Below are 21,921 nucleotides of genomic sequence, written 5' to 3' on the forward strand. Positions count from 1 at the left end.
GGCACTTCTACTCTCATCTCAAGGGCCAAGGGACAGAATAGAAGCATCTGGTCATGTATGCCCTTCAGAGCACGTGTGGCCAGAACACAAATGAAGCCTCTCTCCACCCCCAGATGAAGCAGACCAAAGGATCAGTAAAAGATTGCTCCCCCATGCCAAAGCCATACATACCCTCCAGCAGAGTCTAGGTCACACCTTGTATTAGCAAGGACCCTGACATACACAGGAGGGCCTGTTGTACAGGTTCTTAGATCTGCTTTTCTAAAAGGAAAGCAACTTTTGAGGGGTCAACAATCACTTTAATCAAGCACGTATCATTCTCTTAGTTCAGGGGGAAAAGTCATCACCCTGAACTTCAGAGAAAATACAAAAAGAGAAACAAAAATCAACAGACAGATCCAAACTGTTTGACTATACATACATAACTACCAGAGAGAGAAGCACCCACATCTGGGTCTTCAGAGGGGCAGGGGGTCCTTAGCAGCTGCCTAGAGGCTCACCTGGTCAAACACAGGTGAGTAAGCCCCAAAACAAAACCTCACCTGAGTATTATACACGCTTTTCAGAGCTGGAGGGCATGATCCTGGCGACCCTGTGCCTCATTAGAAATTATCTGAGGCCTGTTAATGGGCAGGGAAGATCTTTAACCTTACATGAACACTGCTCGCACGGTCCATGGGACAGACTCCAACCCAGCAAGGATGCTCCGTTACACCTGTAAATTATCTTACTGGACTTGATAACATTTCAATGTCTCAGTTATTTTTATTTCCACTTTACAAATGAGGGGAATTCTGAGAGATGGAGTTTTTTACCCAGGGCTACCAAGACTTTACAGTTGGAAGGGGCCTGGGGGAACACCTCATCCCATCCTTTCGTTTTGCCAATCAGGACCCTGAAGCGCCCTGGGCCCGCTGCCCAGGATGAAGTGCGGTCCTCTGGGCACCTGAAGTCCGGGGGCCTTTCCACTGCGCCAGGTTAGGCGGGAGGGAAGCTAAAACAAGCCGCCTGGGCTTCAATCGTTGCTGCCCCTGTTGGTTTGGTTTGTTTGAGGTCACGACGACGGCAAAGTCCCTTCCGGCAACAGACAATTTAATTAAGTTAAAATTTATTTGTAGCACATGCCTAATAAGGGCTCATCCAGCCTCCACCTACAGAGCCTCCGGAAGCTCGAGGCCTGGAAAGGGGACGAAGCCCCTGAACACTGAGATTCATGGAATTAAGGGTTAATAGGTCTCCGACCCATTGAGGCCCCGGGAGACACGCGATTTGCGCAGGACGACTCTTCCGGGGAGGCAGGTTTAGATGCCACGCTCTTGCTGACCGCAAGGCCGCCGCTCCCTCCGGCCCACGTAAGGAGAAACCCACCAGGTCAGTCGCGTGCCTCTCGCGGCCCCGGAACATAAGTGTGTGGGGGAGCGGGGGCGGCGGAGCTCGTCCGGACGGACCGTACGGCAGCCAGGGCGGGGGAGGGGGGACACAGCGTGCAGGGCGCTCCTCCCCCATGCCCTGCACGCAGGCGCGGGCCTCAGGGTCGGCTCAGCTCGGCTCCGCCCGGCGCGCGGACATGCTGCCCTCCCTGCAGGAATCCCTGGACGGGGACGACAAGGAGCTGGAGAGCAGCGAGGAGGGAGGCGGCGGCGGCGGCGGCGGCGGCGGCGGGAGCGTGGAGGACCCGAGGCCGGAGCAGCCGCCCAGCAGCCACTTCTGCCTCTACGCCTACCACGGAAGCAGGTGCGGCCCCGGGAAAGGGCTCGGGCCTGCCCCTCCCCGGCCCAGCCGGGCGCGCGCGCCCGTAGGCACGTAGGCAGGCGCGCGCACGCAGCACGCCCGGGGCGCCGAGCTCGGAGTGACCCCCCCCTCCCCGTCTGTGCCTCAGCTCCCTCCGACCTCTCGGGGTGGCTGGAAGGCTCAGATGAGGTAATGCTTGGGAGACGCTCCTGCTCGGTATCCTCATTCTCATCACCCGCAGGCAGCACGGGCTCTTGCAGACGCACCCAAGTGCGCTGCCCCCACCTCCCTGCGGCGCGGCAGCGTAGACCCGGCTCCCTCGCCCGGGAGACGTCCGTCACACTTGCGCGCCGCGTGCACTCGCACCGTAATGAGACCGTGACGTTGTGTGACACGCGCACGTCCCCAAGCAAGCCGGCGCGCAATGCACACGCGCGTGCACATGTGCCCCCCCGCAGTTGTGCCAACACATGCATGGCGCAGAGCTTGGGCATGCGGGAGGAGGCTGCATGCATGAGAGCGTGTACGCACACGGCACTTACACGGGCATCAGGAGACACCACGGACATACATCATGCTCCCTACGTTCAGGGCACACAGCAAGCCATGCGTGTGCACACGTGCCACAGTGTGGTCGTGCTGATCATGTGTGCGGAACTGCTCTGAACATGTGCGCAACATGCACGCAGTGTACATGCGCCTCTGTCTGCACGATGGGGACCACACATATACTCATGCCTCTCTGTGCATACCTACATACATGTACATATACACACAAGAGTGCGCTGTGTGAGGTCCATGCCTACACACATGTACACGCATTTACATATCCATGATGGCCCTGCCAAGGAATCTAAAGAAAGACCTGTCAAAGGAGAATTAAAAGGTTTGGATCGGAGTGGGATTAGGAGTACCCAGAAAGGAGTGGGGGATGGGGGTGGTGATCAGCAGTGATAAATGGCACAAAGAAGTGAAAAAAGGCCATCAGTGAAGAGGTGGCCAGAGACCTGGGAGAGAATGGTGGGGATGATGGCAGGCTTTGAGGGAGCGAGAAAGAGGAAGCCACAGAGACAGTTTTGTTTTTCTAGGTCAGCTGTGAAAGGGAGGAAATATTCAGAATGTCGGGGATCATGTGAATGGTAAGGACAGGACAAGGGAGTTGCTTTGAAAACAGTGAAGATGGGGTAAAGATCTAGGTGTGTTTGAAGGCAGCAGGGAAAGAACCAGTGAATAAGGAGAGATGGAACATGAAGAAGAGGAGGGAACTGTAGGAGGAGATGGGCCCAGGATGTAAACAAGGACTTGGCTTCAACAGGAAGGGTGTCTTCATCTTTCAGGACTGGAGGAGAAGAGGGTAGATGGGGGTGATATGAAGTGTGGAATTGGGGAGGAAAGGGAGCTTGTGATGAGGAGCCTCAACTTTTCTGGCGAAGTAGGAGAAAGTCTCTTTGTATGGCTGATGTGGAAGGAAGGAACAGATGTGGATATTTGAGGACAACATGTGTATTGAAATTCTCAGGGAAAAGGGCCAGAGTTGGGGTTAGGAGGAAGATCATGACCTAGGTCCTGAACTCTCTGAGAAGGAGGGGGAGATGAAGGTGCCACCAGCATCTGGATAGAATGTTCTGTGGCAGTGAGGGAAACCTCAGCAGGAGAGTGTAGGTGGAAGAGGAGAGGGCCTGGGAGCCGCAGGGAGTAACAAGAAACATGCCTCTCCCTCTCCCGTCACAGAGTGTGGTGAAAGGCACAGCCCTCCCTGGTGATGGGATACAGGGTTTTCAGAGGAGGGCTGGGTTTCAAGATTGCAAGTAGATGGAAGTGTCAGGAGAAAGGCAGATCTAATGTGATGGGCAGTTGTTCAAAAAAAGGCTTCTCTAGAGTATGTGGACAGGGAGGGAGGAGTTGGATGGAGATCCGGAAGGGACAGGACTGACATCGATGGGTACAAGGGGTGGGCAGCTTTGGTTTCATCAGCCTGTGACTCTGAGGTGAGCTACAGGGTAGGCAATTACCTATACCTAGTCAATCACCAAGCAGGTTGTAAGTGCTTGTTGTGTGCTAGGCATGGTGGGAATTGTTGAGGATATAAAGATGGTGATGAAATAGCCCCAGCCCTCAAGGAGCTTATGATCCATAGGAAGCAATAATCTATTTATATGTAAGGATATACAAAGTCAATATGAATTAAATGGACCAGGAGGGTACTAGGAAAGCCTTCTTAGAGAAACTAAAGCTGAAGTGGGGAGGGAGTGCAGGGCAGGCATGGGACACAGTTATACAGTGGGCAGGAGACAGGAGATGAAATGTGTGAGAAATAGCAAGAAGAGCAGTTTGGTTTGTAGTGGACAGTGTAGTGATTTGATTATTATTTCTTGAGTAGGAGGTGACAAGGTGTGAGAGAAGGAGGAGGCAGGGGAATAATGGGGGGCATCTGAGCCTGCTGTCTGGGCCCTGGAATTAATGGATAGATGGAATGGATTGGGCTGGCATCCCTGGAGGATAACAGGGAAGGATGAAAACCTTTCTAGCCCAGTCCTTCCCATTTCTCCTTTCATTCTCCCTACCTCCTTTCTGTTCCTGTCATCTACTCCATCTTCTTACCTCAAAAGGTCCCTTCCATCTCTAAATCTATGATCTTATGATCAGTAACCCAGCTATTTCCTCCATCCTTTCCTGACCCACTCAAACTCTATCCTCTGAATTCAGTCTTTCCCTCTCTTTCTGCCTTTGTTCTCCTACCCTTTTTGTCATCTGTCCTTTTCTCTCCTTGGCCTTTCTCTTTTTCGATCCAGTCGTTTTTTTCCATTCTTCCTTACCTCTGCTGCTGCCTCCTTCCCGTTCCTGTCTCCTCTTAATTTTCCCTTTCTCTGGGCTGATTACTCGCCCTCCAGCTTTATTATTATTTTATTTAATTTTGCATCACATTCATTTCTGAATATATACTTCCGTCTTTCCTACTCAGAGGTCTTCCTTTAAAACAAAGATTAAAAGAAAAAGAAAAATTACATTGCCTGCCTACATCTGACAGCATAAGCAGCGTTCTGTACTCAAAGTCCCTAACCTTTCCATATCTTCTCAATTCTTCTCTGAGTCTAAGATCAGTCATTATAATTACATATTGTCCAGTTTGGTTTTATGATTCATTCTGCTTACAATATTGTATTCACTGTACTTACTGTTTTCCTGGTTCTGCTTCTTTTATTCCATGCCAGTTCATATATGTTTTGCTATGCTTTTCTAAAATTCTTCATATTTGTAATATTGCATTACATTCATATGTCACCATTTTTTTTTAACCATTCCTCAAATCAGTAGGAGCCTCTTATGCTTTTAGCTTTTTGCTATCAAAAGTGCTCCTATGTTTGGCACATATTCAGCTTTTTTTTTTCTTGTCTTGACTTCCTGATTGTACATGCTTAGTGGTGGAATCTCTAGGTCAAAGGTTATTCCCTTCCTTTGTATAATTCCAAATTACTTTTCAGAAGGTTGTACCAATTCACAACTCTACAATTAGTGTGCCTGTCTTCCTACAGCCCCTCTAACACTATTTCTATTCTCCCATCATTGTTAATTTGGTGAATGAGTTGAAACCTTAGAATTTATTGAATTTCCATTTCTTGTCTTATTAGTAACGAAGCAGTTTTACATATGACTGTTAATAGTTTGCAATTCATCTTTTGAGTAATGTTACTTCACGTCCTTTGACTACTTATCTAATGGGGATTAGATTAACATTAGACACATTAATTTTCTATAATAGTTATCCCAAAGTCTTAATGAAGTTTTAAGCTATTGAAGCTTAAAATTCCACTGAGGCTTTGGGGATACCTATATATCTTGAATGTCAAATCTTTGTCAAAGATAGGGGATACAACCTTGTTTCCTCCTTAACCTAGCTGCGTTGCTTTTGTTTGTGTAAAAGCTTTCAGTTTAATTCAGTCAGAATTACCTATTTTATCTTTTGTGATCTCTCCCTTATTTAGTTAAGAATTTTTCCCCTTGGCTGTTGTTTTTATTGTTAGTCTCCCTGTTCCTTATTTGTTTTTAGCTGCCCCTAGGCCATTTTGGGGTCTTGAAGTGACCTATCTTGTGTGTTTGCAGGTATAGGATTCCTTTTAGGTGAGAAAACTCCTTGTTACTGCAGGTAACCAAACTCTTTACCTTGGGTATGTCTCTTCCTCTGGATGAGCCTTGGGTTTTTAATCTGGAAAAGTGAAGGTTAGGAGCTTCTATCGAGCTCCAAGGATTTATAGAGTCAGATCCTGGATGGACTGCCTGTCTTCACATTTTCGCTTGGAGTTTATCTGCCATCATTGGCTTTCTATTCTCACATTCCTAGCTGATTTCCCCTTTGACTAGCCTCTTCCCCAGCCTTCCCCCTTCCTGTGTGATCCTTGCTGTGGCAAGATTTCCATGATTAACGGCCATAATGATCCCATGATTTGCAGATCACCAACACAACGTGGGGACAATGACGATGGAAGTCCGAGTAGCCTGACTTTGGAAACCCCTTCTGCTGCAAACTTCAGGTAAAGCCAGCATTTATTTTCCCGTCTTTAGTAGTGCAGTTCTGACCTGTAGAGAACAGCAATCTTAATTTTCCATTGAGTAATTTGTATGTCAGACATATAAATCCATCGTCTTCATGAGAACCTAGACATCTGTTTTGTGATACTGTAAATATAAAAACTGGGCAGGTCCAGCTGGTCAGTCAGTAAACACTTATTAAATGCCTACTATGTGCCATGCACTGTGCTAAGGGATAGTGATACAAAGAAAGGCCAAAGTCAGTCCCTGCTATGGAGGGGATCATAGTCCAAGAGAAGGTCCAAATAATGCTTGTGTCATTAGTAATTAGACATTAGTTTGTTCTCTCTAAGTTTCTGGGAATACCTATGATATTCTACTATTTGGACTTAAATGATATATGAACATTGCCATCAGAGGTAATTAATGAGAGGCAGCATGTCCCAGTGGTAGAAGCTGGCTTTGGAGCCAGGACAACCTGGCTCTGACACATACTGGGTCTGTGACTGTAGGGTAGTTTTTTGACCCTGACACCAGAGGTGTCAAACTCAAGTGGAAACAGGAGTCACTAAACCATACCTAAGGATCCCTGCAGTTCACATATTGACTTAGAAAACTTCATACTAATATTATCTATGTTTTGTCAGGCCATGCTGGATGGAACTCTGGGGCCTTGTGTTCAACAATTCTGCTCCAGACGACTAAGGCTATAAATTACAGAAAGTGTCAACATGCATTGGTGGAGGGACTTTTTCTCACCTGAGAGTTCCCTGTATCATTGAATTCACAGGTTTAATCCCTCTCAGAATTGTTTTAAAGATCACTTTATAGTTTTTGCTTTTCACACTTTGTTCTGTATGATCCTGGGCCATAACTGCTGTGTGTGCTTCAGACACATGTCCCTGGCACTTACCTACCAAGTCAAAGATAGGTGGTGATCTACCTTGGTAGAGGGAGCTGCCACAGCTGCAGTTTGTTGCACACCCTTTGCAGTAGGATCCTAGATTTAGTGTCAGAAAGGGCCTCAGAGATCATCTAGTCCAGTCCCCTTATTTTATAGATGAGAAAACTGAGGCTCAGAGGGTGAGCTATCATGTCCAAGGTAACACAGATCAGAGACTTAGAGCCCTAGAGGCCAGAAAGCCCAACCCCCTTATTTTACAGTTGGGGAAACTCAGGCTACAGAAGTGTCATGCCCACAGTCACCTAGCTCTGTGAAAGATCTGAGGGAGGATTTGGACTCAGATGTTCCTGATTCCAAGTTCAGTGCTCTACCCACTGCACCACCTCACTGCCTCTGTAAAGTGGCAAAGCTGAGATTTAAACTCAGGTCTGATGTAGGCATTGTATTGAGAGTATACTGTATACTTAGTGTGAGTAGAATGTTCTCTTTGTCTTCATGAGTGCAGGACCAGGCTAGAACCACTTTGTACCTTGAGGCCCTTGGGACAGAAGCTCCCATAACTTAACTCCTCTAAACCCTGCAAGGTCTTTGCCCACTCTCTCCCTGCCATGTTCCAGACTCATAGGATGAGGACCCTTGACCAACCCTTCCTGGTTTGCCTTTGGGTGGAGTTCCTCCTGTCACCTCCATGACCTTGCTCCATTCTCTTTCTCTCTTGCATCTTTACCTTCTCCCACCTCTGGCTACATCCTGCAAACACATTGATGGCTTCCTGATCCTAAAATTCTTGCTTGATCCCATACCTCCTCAGACTTGTTCTCTTATCTTCCATGAATGTCACTGCTGCTACTTCCCCACTATGTAGTCACTTCTTGGGCCATTGTAATCTGACTTCTGTCCCTGCTCTGCTCCAGAAATAACTCTTTCCAAGGTCAGTGCTAACCTTCTTGCAAAATTCAGTGGCTTATTGTTTTTTTCCTGCTTTCTTCTTCATCTCTCTAAAGTGTTTAATACTATAGACACCTTCCCCCGCAAACTCCCCCTAAACCTCTCCCCGCCCCCCCCCCCCCCCCCCCCCCCCGTCCTCTTTCCTGCCTTGGCTTGTGGGACATCACATCTCCCTGCCTGTCCCTTCTGTCTCCTTTGCTAGACCCTCCTCTTCTCTTTGTCCCTTCAGAAGGGTTTTTTACCTGTGAGTTCTCTCCTCAGGCCTTTTCTCTTTCTCTACATTCTCTCCTGGGGTAATTTCATCCTGGTTGCTATTATCACCACAGTGCTGATGATTCCCACATCTCCCCTCCACATCTTCTCCCCTCACCTTCTTCCCAGAGCTCTGGTCCCATATTTCCAGCTACCTTCTATATATCTCCACCTTGATGTCACCTCCCACTGTAGAACTCATCCCTGTGCCCCCCCCCAACCTGCCCTCCTCCTCACTGCTCCATTTTTGTCTTTGGTACCTCCATCATCACAGTCAGCAGGCTCAGAACTCGAGAGACACCTTTGAGTTCACTCTCGTTCCTCATCACCTGCCATGTCTAGTCAATACCACTCTGGCCTTGGCTCTAGTGTCCGTCAGTCCTTTGCACTCCCAAAGTGTCCCTTTTTGTTCAGGTCCCCATTGCTTCTCATCAAACCTCCAGAATAGCTTCCCACCCAATTCTTCTTCCAGTCTGTTGCCCCGGGCTAAATGATCTTCCTTAATACATCCTTTTGGTCACACGTTTCTTCAACTCAAGAATCTTCAGTGGCTCCCCTTTTCCTACCCGATGAAATATGATTTCCTGACCCCTCCTCCCCATCCCACACACACTGACCCATATGATGTGCCTCATCAGTGACACTCCATGCATTGGTCAACTCTGTTTACCAGGTCCAGAATGCTTTTCTTCATCACTTCAGCCTCCTGCCTTCACTGGCTTCCTTCAAGACTCAGCTCAAGTATTCCTTGCTTTGGGAGGCCCTTCCTTCTCCCCCAGCCCCTGCTTTCTGTAGTCACCTTCCATTTATACTGTGTGTAACTTGTATGTATGTCGTTCTTTATGTGGCACCCCTCCATGAGAACGAGACCCTGGAGGATAAGGGTTGTGTGTTTCCTTTTCTAGGTACCTCTAGCATTGAGCATCTTGTGGGCACATAATGAGTACTTAATAAATGACTGTCGACCAGCTGACCAAGACTGGCATTCAAGGCCCACTGCACTTGGGTTCCCATCCATCCTTTCAGCCTCATCTCACCCTACTGCATCATCTCTGCCTCTTAGGTGAACTAGACAAATCCTAATGACCTCCTCTTGTCCTGAACCTTCCCATCTTAGTATCTTACAAAGGGCTTGCCTACTACCTTTCCTTCCCTCTAGTCCTGCCCCCAGCCATCTGCAGGAAGCCCATCTGAAAGCAACGCCTCCCTGCTTGGATTTCCACCCAGCATTTTGCTAGGGAGTCTCCTTAGTGCTTAGCGCTCTCTTCCTTATAGTTATTTGTGGAAATGACCTTCCCCTCCCTTGCCCCGTTAGATAAGTTCCTTGAGAGTAGAGTTTATATCTGTTGTATTTCCAGTTCCTAACACAGAACTTGCTGTGGGTGGTCGGTGCTTAAACAGTAGTTGCTTAATTGGATTTCATCCAGAGTCAGATTTGAGATTTTTGCTTCCTATTTCATAACAGAAAGCTCAGTTGACAAAATGTTTGATACTAGCTTTTGATTCCATGCTTGGTGAGATGGAAGGTGGTTGGTGTAGTCACCAAATTAACCATAACACCAGGTAAACAGCTTAGACTAGGGATCTTTAACCTAGAGTCTGCAACTTTTAAAAAAATTATTTTGATAACTACATTTCAATATAATTGGCTTCTTTTTTTCATCCTGTGTATTTTGTTTTGGGCACTTAAAACATTCTTCTGAGAAGGGGCATATTTGGTTTCCCTAGATAACTGCTGAAGGGTCCATGCTGCAAAAAGTTTATAAAAATCTCTGGCAGAGAAAGCATGGAGCTGTAGTAGAGTAGTCAGGTCTTCTGGGTTTGAATATTGCCTCAGAAACATCCTAGCTGTGTAACTTTCACTTAATCTCTGCATAAAATGAGGAGACTAGATTTGATGACTTCTGTGGCCCTTCCAGCTCCAAGGTTGTAGTCCTACGACTCCTGTCCCTAAAAGTCATTCAGACATTCAACTCAACTCATTATTGCAAACCCAGAATTGACAAGGAATAAATACATTTATTTATATAAAACAAATGTACATACACACACACATTTTATTTTTTCTAAAGCCTTTCCTTGGTAGATACTAATTTACCACCTGAAGCAGAGCCAGAGCTCCGGAGTGCCATCGCTAAGCGTGTGTCCAAAGGATCTGTCTTTGAAGGGCTGGGTAATGTTACATCGGTGGAGCTGAGGTAAGGACATGGGATACAGGCTGAGTTTTTGTTTCTGACTAAATTGATGGAATGGATAAGCAATTCCCCCAAGACCAGATCTCCCTAGCTGACATGTACTTGACTGGCTCCACGTCTAGACCCATATTGATCACAGCAAGGAAATTGTGAAGCTTGACTCATCCCCCCTTTAATTAGTTAATTAAGTTAATACTAGCAATCCACTTAACCTTTCCCTTTCAATTATTTAACTTAAGATATGATAAGAAGGTGGGCAGACTCCCAAAGTAGACACGGATGAAGATGGGCAATCTGCCAGATTAGATGCATGTTGGCCACAGGATGAATCACCAGCCTGTCCCCTTTGACTCTTTTTTACCCCCTGTCACCTTCTGTCCTGCAGTCTTCCAGATTCCCGGGTTGGTTGCTATTATTGCCTTTTCCAGCAAGACAAACTGCATCTAGAAACAGCAGCTGCAGAGTGTGTTCCTGACCCTCCTGAATATGTAGTCTGTTTCTTAGGAGGATCTGAAAAAGGACTTGAGCTATATCCTTTTCTTTGTCTCGGACGATGACAGGAAGGCCAAGACAGGAGAATAAAATAGAAGATGGGTTCCTACTGACTTTCCATTCTCCAAAACCCCACCCCATCCCCAGAGTTTCACCATTATCATTCCCACAACATTTCATTCATTTTATTTTTAAAAATTAATATTTATTAATTAATGGAACAGAGAAGTATTTATTAAGTAGCGTTGGGGAGGGGATGGAGAAATCAGTGAAAATTTCCCTTCTCTGACTGCCTACATAGGCCCTTGAGCTAGTCTTCAGTGATTTGAGTAGCTTTGGGCAGGCTGGGAGGGATATGGATGAGGAAAGGGAAGATCCTTGGTGGGAACCTCCAGATGCTTTATTAAATTAAAAAATTCATAGCATAGTTCCTGGCCCATTTAGGTACTTTAAAATACTTGTTGATTGCTTCACTAACTTTTATTGAAAGCAAACATCAGTTCTAACCTCTAAACTTTTTACAAATAATTAATTAAACACATACAATATCATATAACACCTTCAGGCCTTTCCTCTTAAATTTCTAATAGGATTCTTTGGCTTTTCATGTTTAGTCACTTTTTAAAAAATGTTTAATTTTTAATTAATGTTTAATGTTGAATTTTCAATATATCACTCACTTCCAAATGATAGTGCCGCCTTCCACTCTCCTTTGTAATAAATAAGTAAATTAAGCAAAACAGATCAATGTGTTAGCAATGCCTCGTTTTGCACCTGCAGCCCACCACCTTTTTGTCAAGAGACAGGAGACATGCTTCACTGTCAGTCCTCTGAAGTCCTGAGTGATAGCTACAGTGATCAGAATTCTGAATTGTTTTCCTTTATATTACTATAGTTATTTTATAAATTCCCTACAAAAGATTAATTCACTTTTCCTTATATAATTGTAGTTAGTGTGTACTCTATTCATCTTGTTCTTAGTTTTTCACTTTCTTTTATTCATGAAGGACATTTTAGATTTCTCTGTATTTCTCATACTTGTCATCTTAGTTGGCATTACAGTATTTCTTTATATGAACATAGGACAATTTATTTAACTATTTCCCTATTGTTCAACATTTAGGTTGTTTCCAGGTTTTTTTTGTTTTTTACAATTACTTCTAATATTGCTAATGAAAATCTTCTAATAGATAATTCCTTATTTTTGGCAATGATAACACTCTCAGCATATATTTCCAACAGTGGAATTATTGGGTCAAAGTTGATGATTATTTTTGTAACTTTCATTACCTTCACATTGATACCTTCAAATTGCTTTCCCAAGAGATTCTCCGAATTTCCAATTCTACCCAGAATACACATGAGTGTACCCATTTCTTCGCAGTCCTGCCAGCTTGACTTTTATTTATTTTTGCCCATTTGATGGCTGTGAGGGCTAGCTCAAAGATATACTCCTTTGTAAGGTTGATTATTAACAATTTGCTTTTCCTCTTTTTAAAACTCTGTTCAAATCCTTTGACCTCAAATTCACTTTAAATTCCTTCTTTCGTTGGGCATGTCTGCTGCAAGAGGTGTTACTGTCATAGGGGTAGTAATAGGTACCTATGATTTCACTGGTATAGAGAACTCCTAGGTGAGGAAAGTCTGCCCAGGTCAGGTCAGTGCCTTCTCTGCAGCCTGCAGGCTGAGGGAGCCAAAGACAACATGAGGTGAAGAGGCACAGATGGAGGACTGGAACCCAGGTCTCCCTGCTTTTCATATTGGCTCTGCAGCCGCGAGGCCTCTTTGGTCATTTCCCAAAGACCACTTTTGGAGATTGTTTTACTTCATAGTATTTGCAAACCAAGAGGTTATATATTTTATTTTGAAAACTTAGAACAGCTGTCTTGGTTTTTTCTTCTTCTTCTTCTTATTAGACAGCTAAGTGCCACAGTGACTGTAAACAGAACACTGGATCTGGAGTCAGAAAGACCTGAGTTCAAATCCAGCCTCAAAGACTAGCTGTGTGATCCTGGGCAAATCACTTAACCTGTCTGCCTTAGTTTCCTCATCTGTATAATGGTAATAATGTAGCATGAACCGCTTAGGGTTGTTGTGAGGATAAAATGAGATAATATATGCAAAGAGTTTTGCAAACCTTAAAGTGCCATATAAATGCTAGTTATCATTATTACTATTTATTATTATTATTCCTTAAGAGCATACTTTCAGACTTGAGTTGGACAAATACATCCAAGGCCTGAAGACAAATGTGGATGGCGAGGTAAAAAGCCTGACTTCATCCTTTTTAAGCATGGGAGATTAATACTAGTGGGCATCAGGGTTCTGCTCCACTTGCAGAACGTTTCCAGGATCCTAGATATACCTGATCTTGAGGCAGGCAGAGAGTTCAACCCCAGGCCCTGTGTGTTCTAGATGACAGCTCTGCTGCTTTCTCTCCCAACTACACACTGATGATTCAATTCATTCACTGGGATGGCATGTGAATGATGACCACTGAGAAGTGAGAACGAGTCTCAGTTCCCCAGGGTATATCTTCTGTGCAAAGTCCCAGAGATCACTCTGTGGATGGATACAACTGCTCTTGGAGCTGTCACCCTCACAAGCTGGAAACATTTTACCTGAATCCCAGAACTTCCCTAAGAGCCCTCCTATGGCCCTGTTTTATTCGTGAATTTAAACCTTTTTTGAAACAGTTTTACCGTTTTGGCTTCTAGCACCTCTTTGGGTGATGAGTTTCATAAGTGTATTACCTTTTCCAAGCTGTAGGATGGATTGTAAACTTCTCTGGAGAGGGACTGGGGAAAATGACCTGTAATATAATGATGTGGGTCTGTTGCCTTCCTACCCTAAAGTAGCCTGAGTGACAGTACTTTTTGGAAGGTGACCCTTCATGGAAAGAGAAGTATCTGGGGGGTGGAGTGCTGGGAATGTGAGAATATCAGAACCAAGATGTCAGCATTGGAAAAATACCTCTTGGTATCTTGGGGAGTATCCCAGTTCCCTTCCAATTCTGATTAGTCAGGCAGGACTCCATTCTCAGTTGCCCCATGTACAATCATCCTCCCCTTTGAATGGTGGCTTTCTCGGGTGAAGAAATGATAAAGAACACCTTAGATTTCATCACTTTAAATAAAAAATGTTTACAGTAGTTTCCATTCTAGGCTTTTTTTGCCCTTTTTCTTGATTTACATTTTTTAAAAATGAGGAACTTAACAAACATTAATAACTGTGAATATTTCACCATATAAACGTAACAACTATGAATATTTCACTGTATAAATAATAATAGAAAAGTAGGATTACACCTGAAACCATAAATCTTTGTTATGTACAACTAGGATTTTTAAAATGTATTTAATTTGATTAAAATTTAACATGATTTAAGAGCCAGGCACAATGTCACATACCTGTAATCCCAGCTATTAGGGAAGCTGAAATTGGTAGACATTTTGAGCTCAGGAGTTCTGTGCTGTTGTGGGCTAAGCTCTATTAGTATGTGCACTAATCACGGCATTGATGTGGTGAACCCTCTGGGAATGGGGTCCACCAGGTTGCCTATGAGGGACACATGGGCCTAGGTCAGAAAACAACAGGTCAAAACTCCTGTGTCAATTAGAGTGGGACCTTCCTTTGAGTATTCTTGCCCTCCAACCTGAGTCAGAAAGAGAAAAAATCCATCTTCAAACAAAATTTTGTAGCATCAAACCAGCTCAACTTGTCAGCGTCCCCTTCTGAACTGCCTTCTGCACTCAATGCTTTTTTTTTTTTTGCAAGCAGAATTTCTTAACAAAACTTACTGTTCTGGAAAGAATACATGTCAACATTCTTTTTCTGATTTTAAAATTCAGAAGTATTTATCTACCAGCTCTTATCACTGTCAACAATATTGAGAGTGAAAGTATTCCATCTTAGTTAAAATGTTAAATAGTAAAAATTAAATGTTAAATAGTTTTTTATTCTGTGTATAAATAGGAAGGTAGCCTGGAGGTCTGCACCAAATCGTACCTTAGCAATTGGTTTGAGGCGGCCATATGCCCTATTGAGAGAGTCGTGCATCTCTTTCAAGAGAAGCTTACCTTTCTCCTGCATGCTGTAAGTATCAATACATACACTCCATTGATTGAGAGCCAGTTGGGAAATTCTATGAAAGATATAAAGAGATTGTCCAGTTTTATTTTTCCCTTGGTCCCAAATGTAGCTGTCAACAATTTACTCGGAAACTGGAAGTTCAGTTATTCAGTCAGTGGCAGTTGCCAGTTGAGGCGTCTTCATGAGACAAATCATTTCACAATAATATTCTCCTAAGTACTCTTTATGATGACTTGTAAATATAATTAATTCTCTAAACAGTGCAAGAGGAGGAGAAGAGCATCCAAAGCACTTTGAGTTCAGAGGATTATAGATCCTTCTAGAGCAAGAAGGGACTTTAGAGCTCATCTAAACCAACTACTTCATTTTATATGTAAAGTTACTGTGATCTGAGTGAGTTCCCTAAGGTCACACAGGTGGTATGTGTCAGCGGTGAGATCTGAACCTAGATCCTCCAGTTCAGCAGCTAGTGTTTGGTTACTCTAACACACTGCTACATCCTTTAACGACACCCAACATTCAGATGGAAACTGGAAAATTCAGTAGGTATCCAGATATTTGGGTATTAGCAATGAGGTGTATTTGAAATCACCTGCATAATTGACTGGGTTTTCCATCCAGATAATTGTGTGGCATAGATACAGGCTTGGATAAATAAGGAACCTTTATCTTTAATATGTAACAACAGTTGAAAAGACTGAGTCCTCAGGATGAGGACCACTGCTCTTTGTTCAGCACCTTGGAGAGAGCAGTGCAAAGTTCAGGATTGGGAATCTAAAGATCCAGCTTCAGATATCAGCTCTGCAACTTGCTGCCTTTTAGGACCTTGGACCATCTAGTAACATCCAGGTCGTGGTGTCTTCCTCTACAAAATGGGGCCAAATGGACTAAATGATCTCTAAGGCTGCTTCTGGCCCTAATCCAGCTCTGATCCTTGTCGAGCACTGTCCAGTCAGATATTTTGGGAAGGTTGTGATGTATCCGAAGGGCCAGTCCAATGAAGAGTGAGTGAGATGAAGAGAATGATGTTATTATGTTAGATGAGCAGAGCCAGGGCACTCTGCTGCATGCGGCCTTGGGACAGTTCAACATGGAAAAAACCTATCCAAAAGGAGGGGAACCATAGGGATGTTGGGAAAAGACACAGAAAAAACTTATTTGTTTGTTTTCTGTCTTTTATTTTTTGGTTCTACCTTATCAATCAGGGTCTTCTGTAAGATTCTATTTCTTATTGGGTGTCATTACTTTTGTTTGTCTTTGTTGATGGTTATTATGTTTATAATAACTTTTTTTAAAGATCATGAAGAAAAAGGTGTTATTCAGATTCTGTCTCTCCCAACCCTTAGCCTGTGCCCATAGGGGCAGAACCCTTTCTTCTGCACATAGTTGGTGATTAATTGCTGATTGACTGATTGAACCAAAGCAAAATAAATATATACTGACAGTGAATTCCTCTCTTGAAGGCTTTGAGCTACACTCCTGTTGAAGTTCAAGAATCAGATGAAAAAACAAAGAGAGACATTAATGGGTAAAGATTGCTAAAAGTTTCATGAAAACATTTTTTTCATAAGTTGCTTTTAAAATTTCTAGATTTATTTATTTAGTGTATTGTCTGTCTATTTTTCTTTTTATTGTTCATGTAACTGCAAATCTGTATTGTATACAACTTGCTTATACATTCAGTATGTAACTTTTCAAAGTTGTCTTTTTTTCTAGACTTTTCATCTGTGTGCTTTTTTTTTAATGCTTCCATTTCTCTTTTCTTTCATTTCTTAATCTTTTTTTTTTGCAACTCTATCACTACTTCTTCCCACTCCTCCCAACTCCCCCCGCCTCCCAAAACCACTGGTAACCCATAGGCACACCTAAGTAAAACAAATTCCCACCTTGGCCAGGTCTCATTCTGCACCTGAGTCCATTACTTTTCTTAGGAGTTCAGTAACCTGCTTTATTATTGTTGACCTTTACTTTTAAATATATTTATTTTTCTTCTCTGAGCCCCTTTAAAAATAGCACATGGCTAGGTGTAGTCTCTGCAGCTTGGAGGCTAGGGTTGTCGGAGTGTTCAGGAGTTTTAAGCTTCATTAGGGCTGAAGCTGAGGAGGTGTTGAAGATAAAACCTGGCCTGGTGGGGTGAGCCTCTCCCCTGAGGAGAGGAGGCTGCCTAAACTGGCCCAGGTTGGAAATTCAAAGCAGGTTAAGCTTCAGTGCTGAACAGTAGTGTGGAATCAGACTGAGGAATGTCAGTCATACTTTCAGCCTGGGTGAGATAAAGAAACCCAGTCATAATGATCACAATGACATTTGGGAAAAGGAACTCTCTATTGTGGCAGGTTTCTGAGTGTGGCCAGTCTCCAAGGACTTATTCACGAAGGGACGATGACCTCCTTATGCATGGCTATGACTGAAGAGCCACACAAGTCAGTGGTTATAAATTGTAGTGGGCCTCAGCCGCAATTTTCTAATGCAGGTGAGATGGATGTTCTAAAGAATCCTTTGTTGGTTTATTTCTGAGACTGAGTGTTCATGCTGTATGTGGTAAATAATAGGGTGAGAATAGATCATATAGTTTTACTTTTTACCTTCCATTTTTCAGGCTGTTATTTAAAAAAAAAGTTTTATTGGTATCTTTTGTTCCTAGAACTCATTTATTTTCAAAAAGATTCCCTCTCTTATTCCTCTACTCAGTGAATCATATCTTGTAAGAAAGAATTTTTTAAAAATTTATCAAAAATTTATTTTTTTTTAATGTTTCATGTCTCAGAAAATAACAGTAGGTTGCTTATAGGAGCAATATATGAGAGATTTATAAGTTTAAAATGCAGGTTAATAAATTACTATTACAAGTAATGTAGCAGCCTGTGTAGAATGTTGTTTGCCTAACTAAGCAGCAGAGTGTGGTGGATAAGGGACTGCATTTGGAGTCAGGAGATCTGAGTTCAAATTCTGTTTCTAATGTTTACTACATGTGTGACTGGGAGGGCCTCAGTTTCCTCGTCTGTAAAATAAGGGGTTGAAATGAGATGGCTGCTGAGGTCTCTTCTAGTTGTGGGGCCGTAGGCAAACCATGTGAGTGTCTCTGAGCTTCAGTTTCCCCATTTGCAATGGAGGTAACCATGCTTGTAGTACTTAAATCAGAGGATGGTCATGAGGCTCAAATGATTTAACATATATAAAGAGCTGAGCAAATCTTTCAATGTTCTATAAACTCTAGACGTTATTACTGTTTTTCACTGTCCCTGATGTTTTACAGGAAGCAACAGGTTTTGTGAGGACTGGATGCAAGCATTTCTGAACGCTGCGGAAGGTGGCAACCCATTTCTTTTCCGACAAATCCTAGAGAACTTTAAACTGAAGGTAACTTACTGTTGATCCAGTTCTTGGCAGATGGTTGTCTGAGTCTTCTGCTGAAGTGTTTATCACACATTTTCAAATGGCTGGTGCACAGGAGATGTTGAAAAATTTAATTTTTTGTTACTATGTAGAATGTGGTGGCAGTTTCAAGTGGAATCAGTCTTGCAGTATGAGAGAGATCAATATTTTCTGTGAAACTTATGGAGGCAGTGTGTCCTGGTACATGGAATGCTGAACTTGGAGATGAGGAGACCAGGGTTTGAATACTGCCAGATCCTTACCAGCCTGTCCTTGGAGGAGTTGCTTGACTTCCCTGTGCCTCAGGCAGTGCCCTAGGATCTGTCTGCAGAGCCACAGAGCCCTGTTCCAATTGGCTTGCTGTTCAAATGCTAAACTTACATTTGCCTAAAAGACCGTGGAGAACTCACACAAGTGATCTTTCCTATGTTTGTGTGACTGGTAGCCTCATGGATGAAATTCTGGGTGATGTCACTTCTTTTTTAAGGATATATATATTTTTTAATTTACTAATTTTTTTTTTTGTTTTTATGCCCTTTTTTTCCCAGATATATCACTTCTCTCTCTTCCCCAGAGAATCATCCTATGTGACACAGAATTAAAAAAAAAAAATAGAGAAGAGGAAAAAAAACATTTCAGCAAAACTAATTAGCAGTCAGGGAAGTGTAGTCTGACAATATATATGATGTTTCACAAAGGATCCATTTCTTGAACCCCATTAAAAAATGAGCTTAAGGAAACATTTTGTTTTGACATAACAGATATTTCCTAGCAAACACCCAGAGAAACCACTTTACAAAATACAGTCCCTGAGAAAGCTCTTTGAGCATCTCTTATTAACAGAAAAGACAGCTGTAAATGTATTTAATTGTGGCAATATGGAGCTAACATTGACTGCTGTATTTGAGCAGAGTTTTGCTGCCTGTTCAAGTTAACTTTAGAATGCTACAATCACTGTAATTTTTTTTTTTTTTTGCTTTTTCCTCCTTGTTGTGCATTACTTCATACAAATCTTTTTGTTTCTCTAAATTCTTCATATTCAACTTTCCTCTTGGTATAGTACTTTTACATTATTTTCATTTACTGTAATTTGTTTAGCCATTCCCCAGTCATTGGGCCTATGTTTTGTTTCAGGATTTTCCCGATCATAAATAAGATTGCTATGATTATTTTTGTACAGTTGATCGTTTCTCCTTGGGATGTAGTCCCAGTAGTAAGATCTCTGATTCTGTGCCTCTAAATTTGTCTCCTGTGTTGCTCCTATTATGATCTATTTAAAGTATGAACAGTTTAATAACTTGTCTTGAGTGAGTTCAAACGGTTTTCCAGATGGTTGAATCAATTGACTATACCCCCATCAGTAAATTAATATGCCTATCTTCTTATAGCCCCTCCAATGATGAATTTCTTCCATCTTTTACTATATTTCCTACCTTGATGCATTTCACATGGTACTTAGGCATTATTTAGACCTTGTTATTCATTCCGCACCCTTTACAAAGATTAAAACTACATGCCTTCAACTTGTCCCTCTTTTCTAGGCTATCCAAGACATGAACAACCTGAAGAGGTTTATTCGCCAGGCAGAAATGAACCATTATGCCTTGTTCAAGTGTTACTTATTTCTGAAGAACTGTGGCAGTGGAGATGTCCTGCTGAAGATAGTGAAAGTGGAGCACGAAGAAATGCCAGAAGCCAAAAACGTGATCCTGGCCCTTGAAGAATTCATGAAAGAAGAAGCTGCAGCCTAGACTTGTGAATCATTTGTTTTTATATACTCTTAGTACTGTATAGTCATACTCTCATGATTCATTGGGACCAATTTGTCAGTCATAATGGGTTATGCTATCCAGAAGTATTAGGTGATTTCAAACGAATTCTAGGTTGCAGTTTTTTTGGTGGTTTAAATCATGTAAAAACCAGTGGGAACACTTTCCTTTGAGTCTTAGGGATAAAAGTGTGCAAGTACAGAGTTATTCTCTTTGTCAGCTTTTAGCCTCATCAATCACAGAATCTTGAGGTTAAAAGGGACCACTAGAGGCTACTGATCTCTAGTCTCCTATCTTTGTGTGAGTTATCCTATTTTTCTAGGCTCACAGAAAGACATTCTGTAGCCTCTCTCTTTAGTCCATTCCTCTGTTTAAAACACTGTTAAGACATTTCAAAATCATGACTTTCTCAATCACCCCTAGATTTAGCATTTTGTAACTGCTTGGAGAAGATACAGTTCTAGATTTGGGGCAGAGTGGCTTCAAAAAAGCATTGCAAAGACAGATCTAGAAGATAGCCTATGTCTTAAAAGCTTTGCACTCTGTGGGTGCCTGATGTATTCTGTTGGATAATGGCAATGTTGATATGGTCAGCCCTGGTGCTGATGTGCAAATAAAACTTGAATTTGTAATAAATTGTAAAATGAGCTTGTAGAGTAGATGTACCAATTTGAACATTAGCTGGTTTGTAGGATGGCCACAAAAATGAATCAAGCTAACCCTTTCAAGAATAGACTTCCTTTTTTTCATAAAGTTGAAAATGCTTGACTGGTTGGTTGTTTGGTTGGCATTTGAGCGATTAAGAATGGGGAAAAGAAAAACCAAGGTATTCTGCTGGCAACATGTAACCTCGGAAACTCAACAGAGATTCTTATTACATTCAGACTCAGGCATTGATTTTTATTTCCATACTTTCATTCTTGTCCTCAAATTGTTTTGTACCAAATCAATGGAAGTCTTCTCTCAAGAGAATCAGATATCTTCTTTCCACTGAAACATTGCAGCTACACAGATGTAGCAGTGGTTGTCCTTGTCTGTAGCTATTTAAATAAACCCCATATCTAATCATTATTATTTAGTCCTGTCAATCATAGGTTTGAAAGTCTGTACCCAGAACCCTGCCTTTATGCTGATTCCTATTTTCCTAGACTTAGAGGAGATTCTATAACCTTGTAATAGGAAACATAAATCTTACATTTTTACTGCCCTGGGGAAGTAGAGAAGTCCTGAGGGCCTTTAAGCTGAGGAATCATCTCAGATTTCTTTAAATTCCTAGTAAGTGCTAAGTTACAACAGTGATCTGCCCTTTCAGAATGACCAGCAGTGTTTCCCCCTTTTTATCATCTAAGGCACAGAAATTAAGAAATATTTATTAAGCACCTACTGTGTGCTGGGCTATACACTGAAGGTGATTTTTTTTGGGAAGTGGGGCTCAGACCTGTTATTTCATCAGGGTTGTCTCAGTTAAAAAAGACCAACCTGACATCCTTCTGATACATGTTGACTATGGTCCTGAGCAGGTTGCCCAACCTCTCATTGGCCCAGAACAAGCTTTAGAGAGAGTGCCCATCCATTCTTGTAGAGAAAGTTTCATTGTACTGAGTTACTTGGAACAATACAATCATAGGTCCAAACCCAT

The 21,921-nt window shown here is 42.7% G+C and overlaps 1 protein-coding gene across 1 annotated transcript; it reads left to right on the plus strand.

Annotated features, from left to right (window-relative positions):
• The first annotated feature begins 750 nt into the window (after positions 1-750).
• On the plus strand, positions 751-21,353 carry C2H17orf75 (chromosome 2 C17orf75 homolog). Its single transcript, XM_072644972.1, has 10 exons — positions 751-1,734; positions 6,180-6,260; positions 10,435-10,560; positions 10,943-11,086; positions 13,255-13,312; positions 15,025-15,144; positions 16,605-16,669; positions 17,475-17,611; positions 18,395-18,498; positions 20,055-21,353. The coding sequence occupies exons 1-10, from the start codon at positions 1,505-1,507 to the stop codon at positions 20,262-20,264; spliced, it is 1,275 nt and encodes a 424-aa protein (XP_072501073.1). The 5' UTR covers positions 751-1,504; the 3' UTR covers positions 20,265-21,353.
• The last annotated feature ends 568 nt before the right edge of the window (positions 21,354-21,921 follow it).

Source organism: Notamacropus eugenii, chromosome 2 (genome assembly GCF_028372415.1).
Source record: "Notamacropus eugenii isolate mMacEug1 chromosome 2, mMacEug1.pri_v2, whole genome shotgun sequence".
NCBI classification, from domain to species: domain Eukaryota; kingdom Metazoa; phylum Chordata; class Mammalia; order Diprotodontia; family Macropodidae; genus Notamacropus; species Notamacropus eugenii.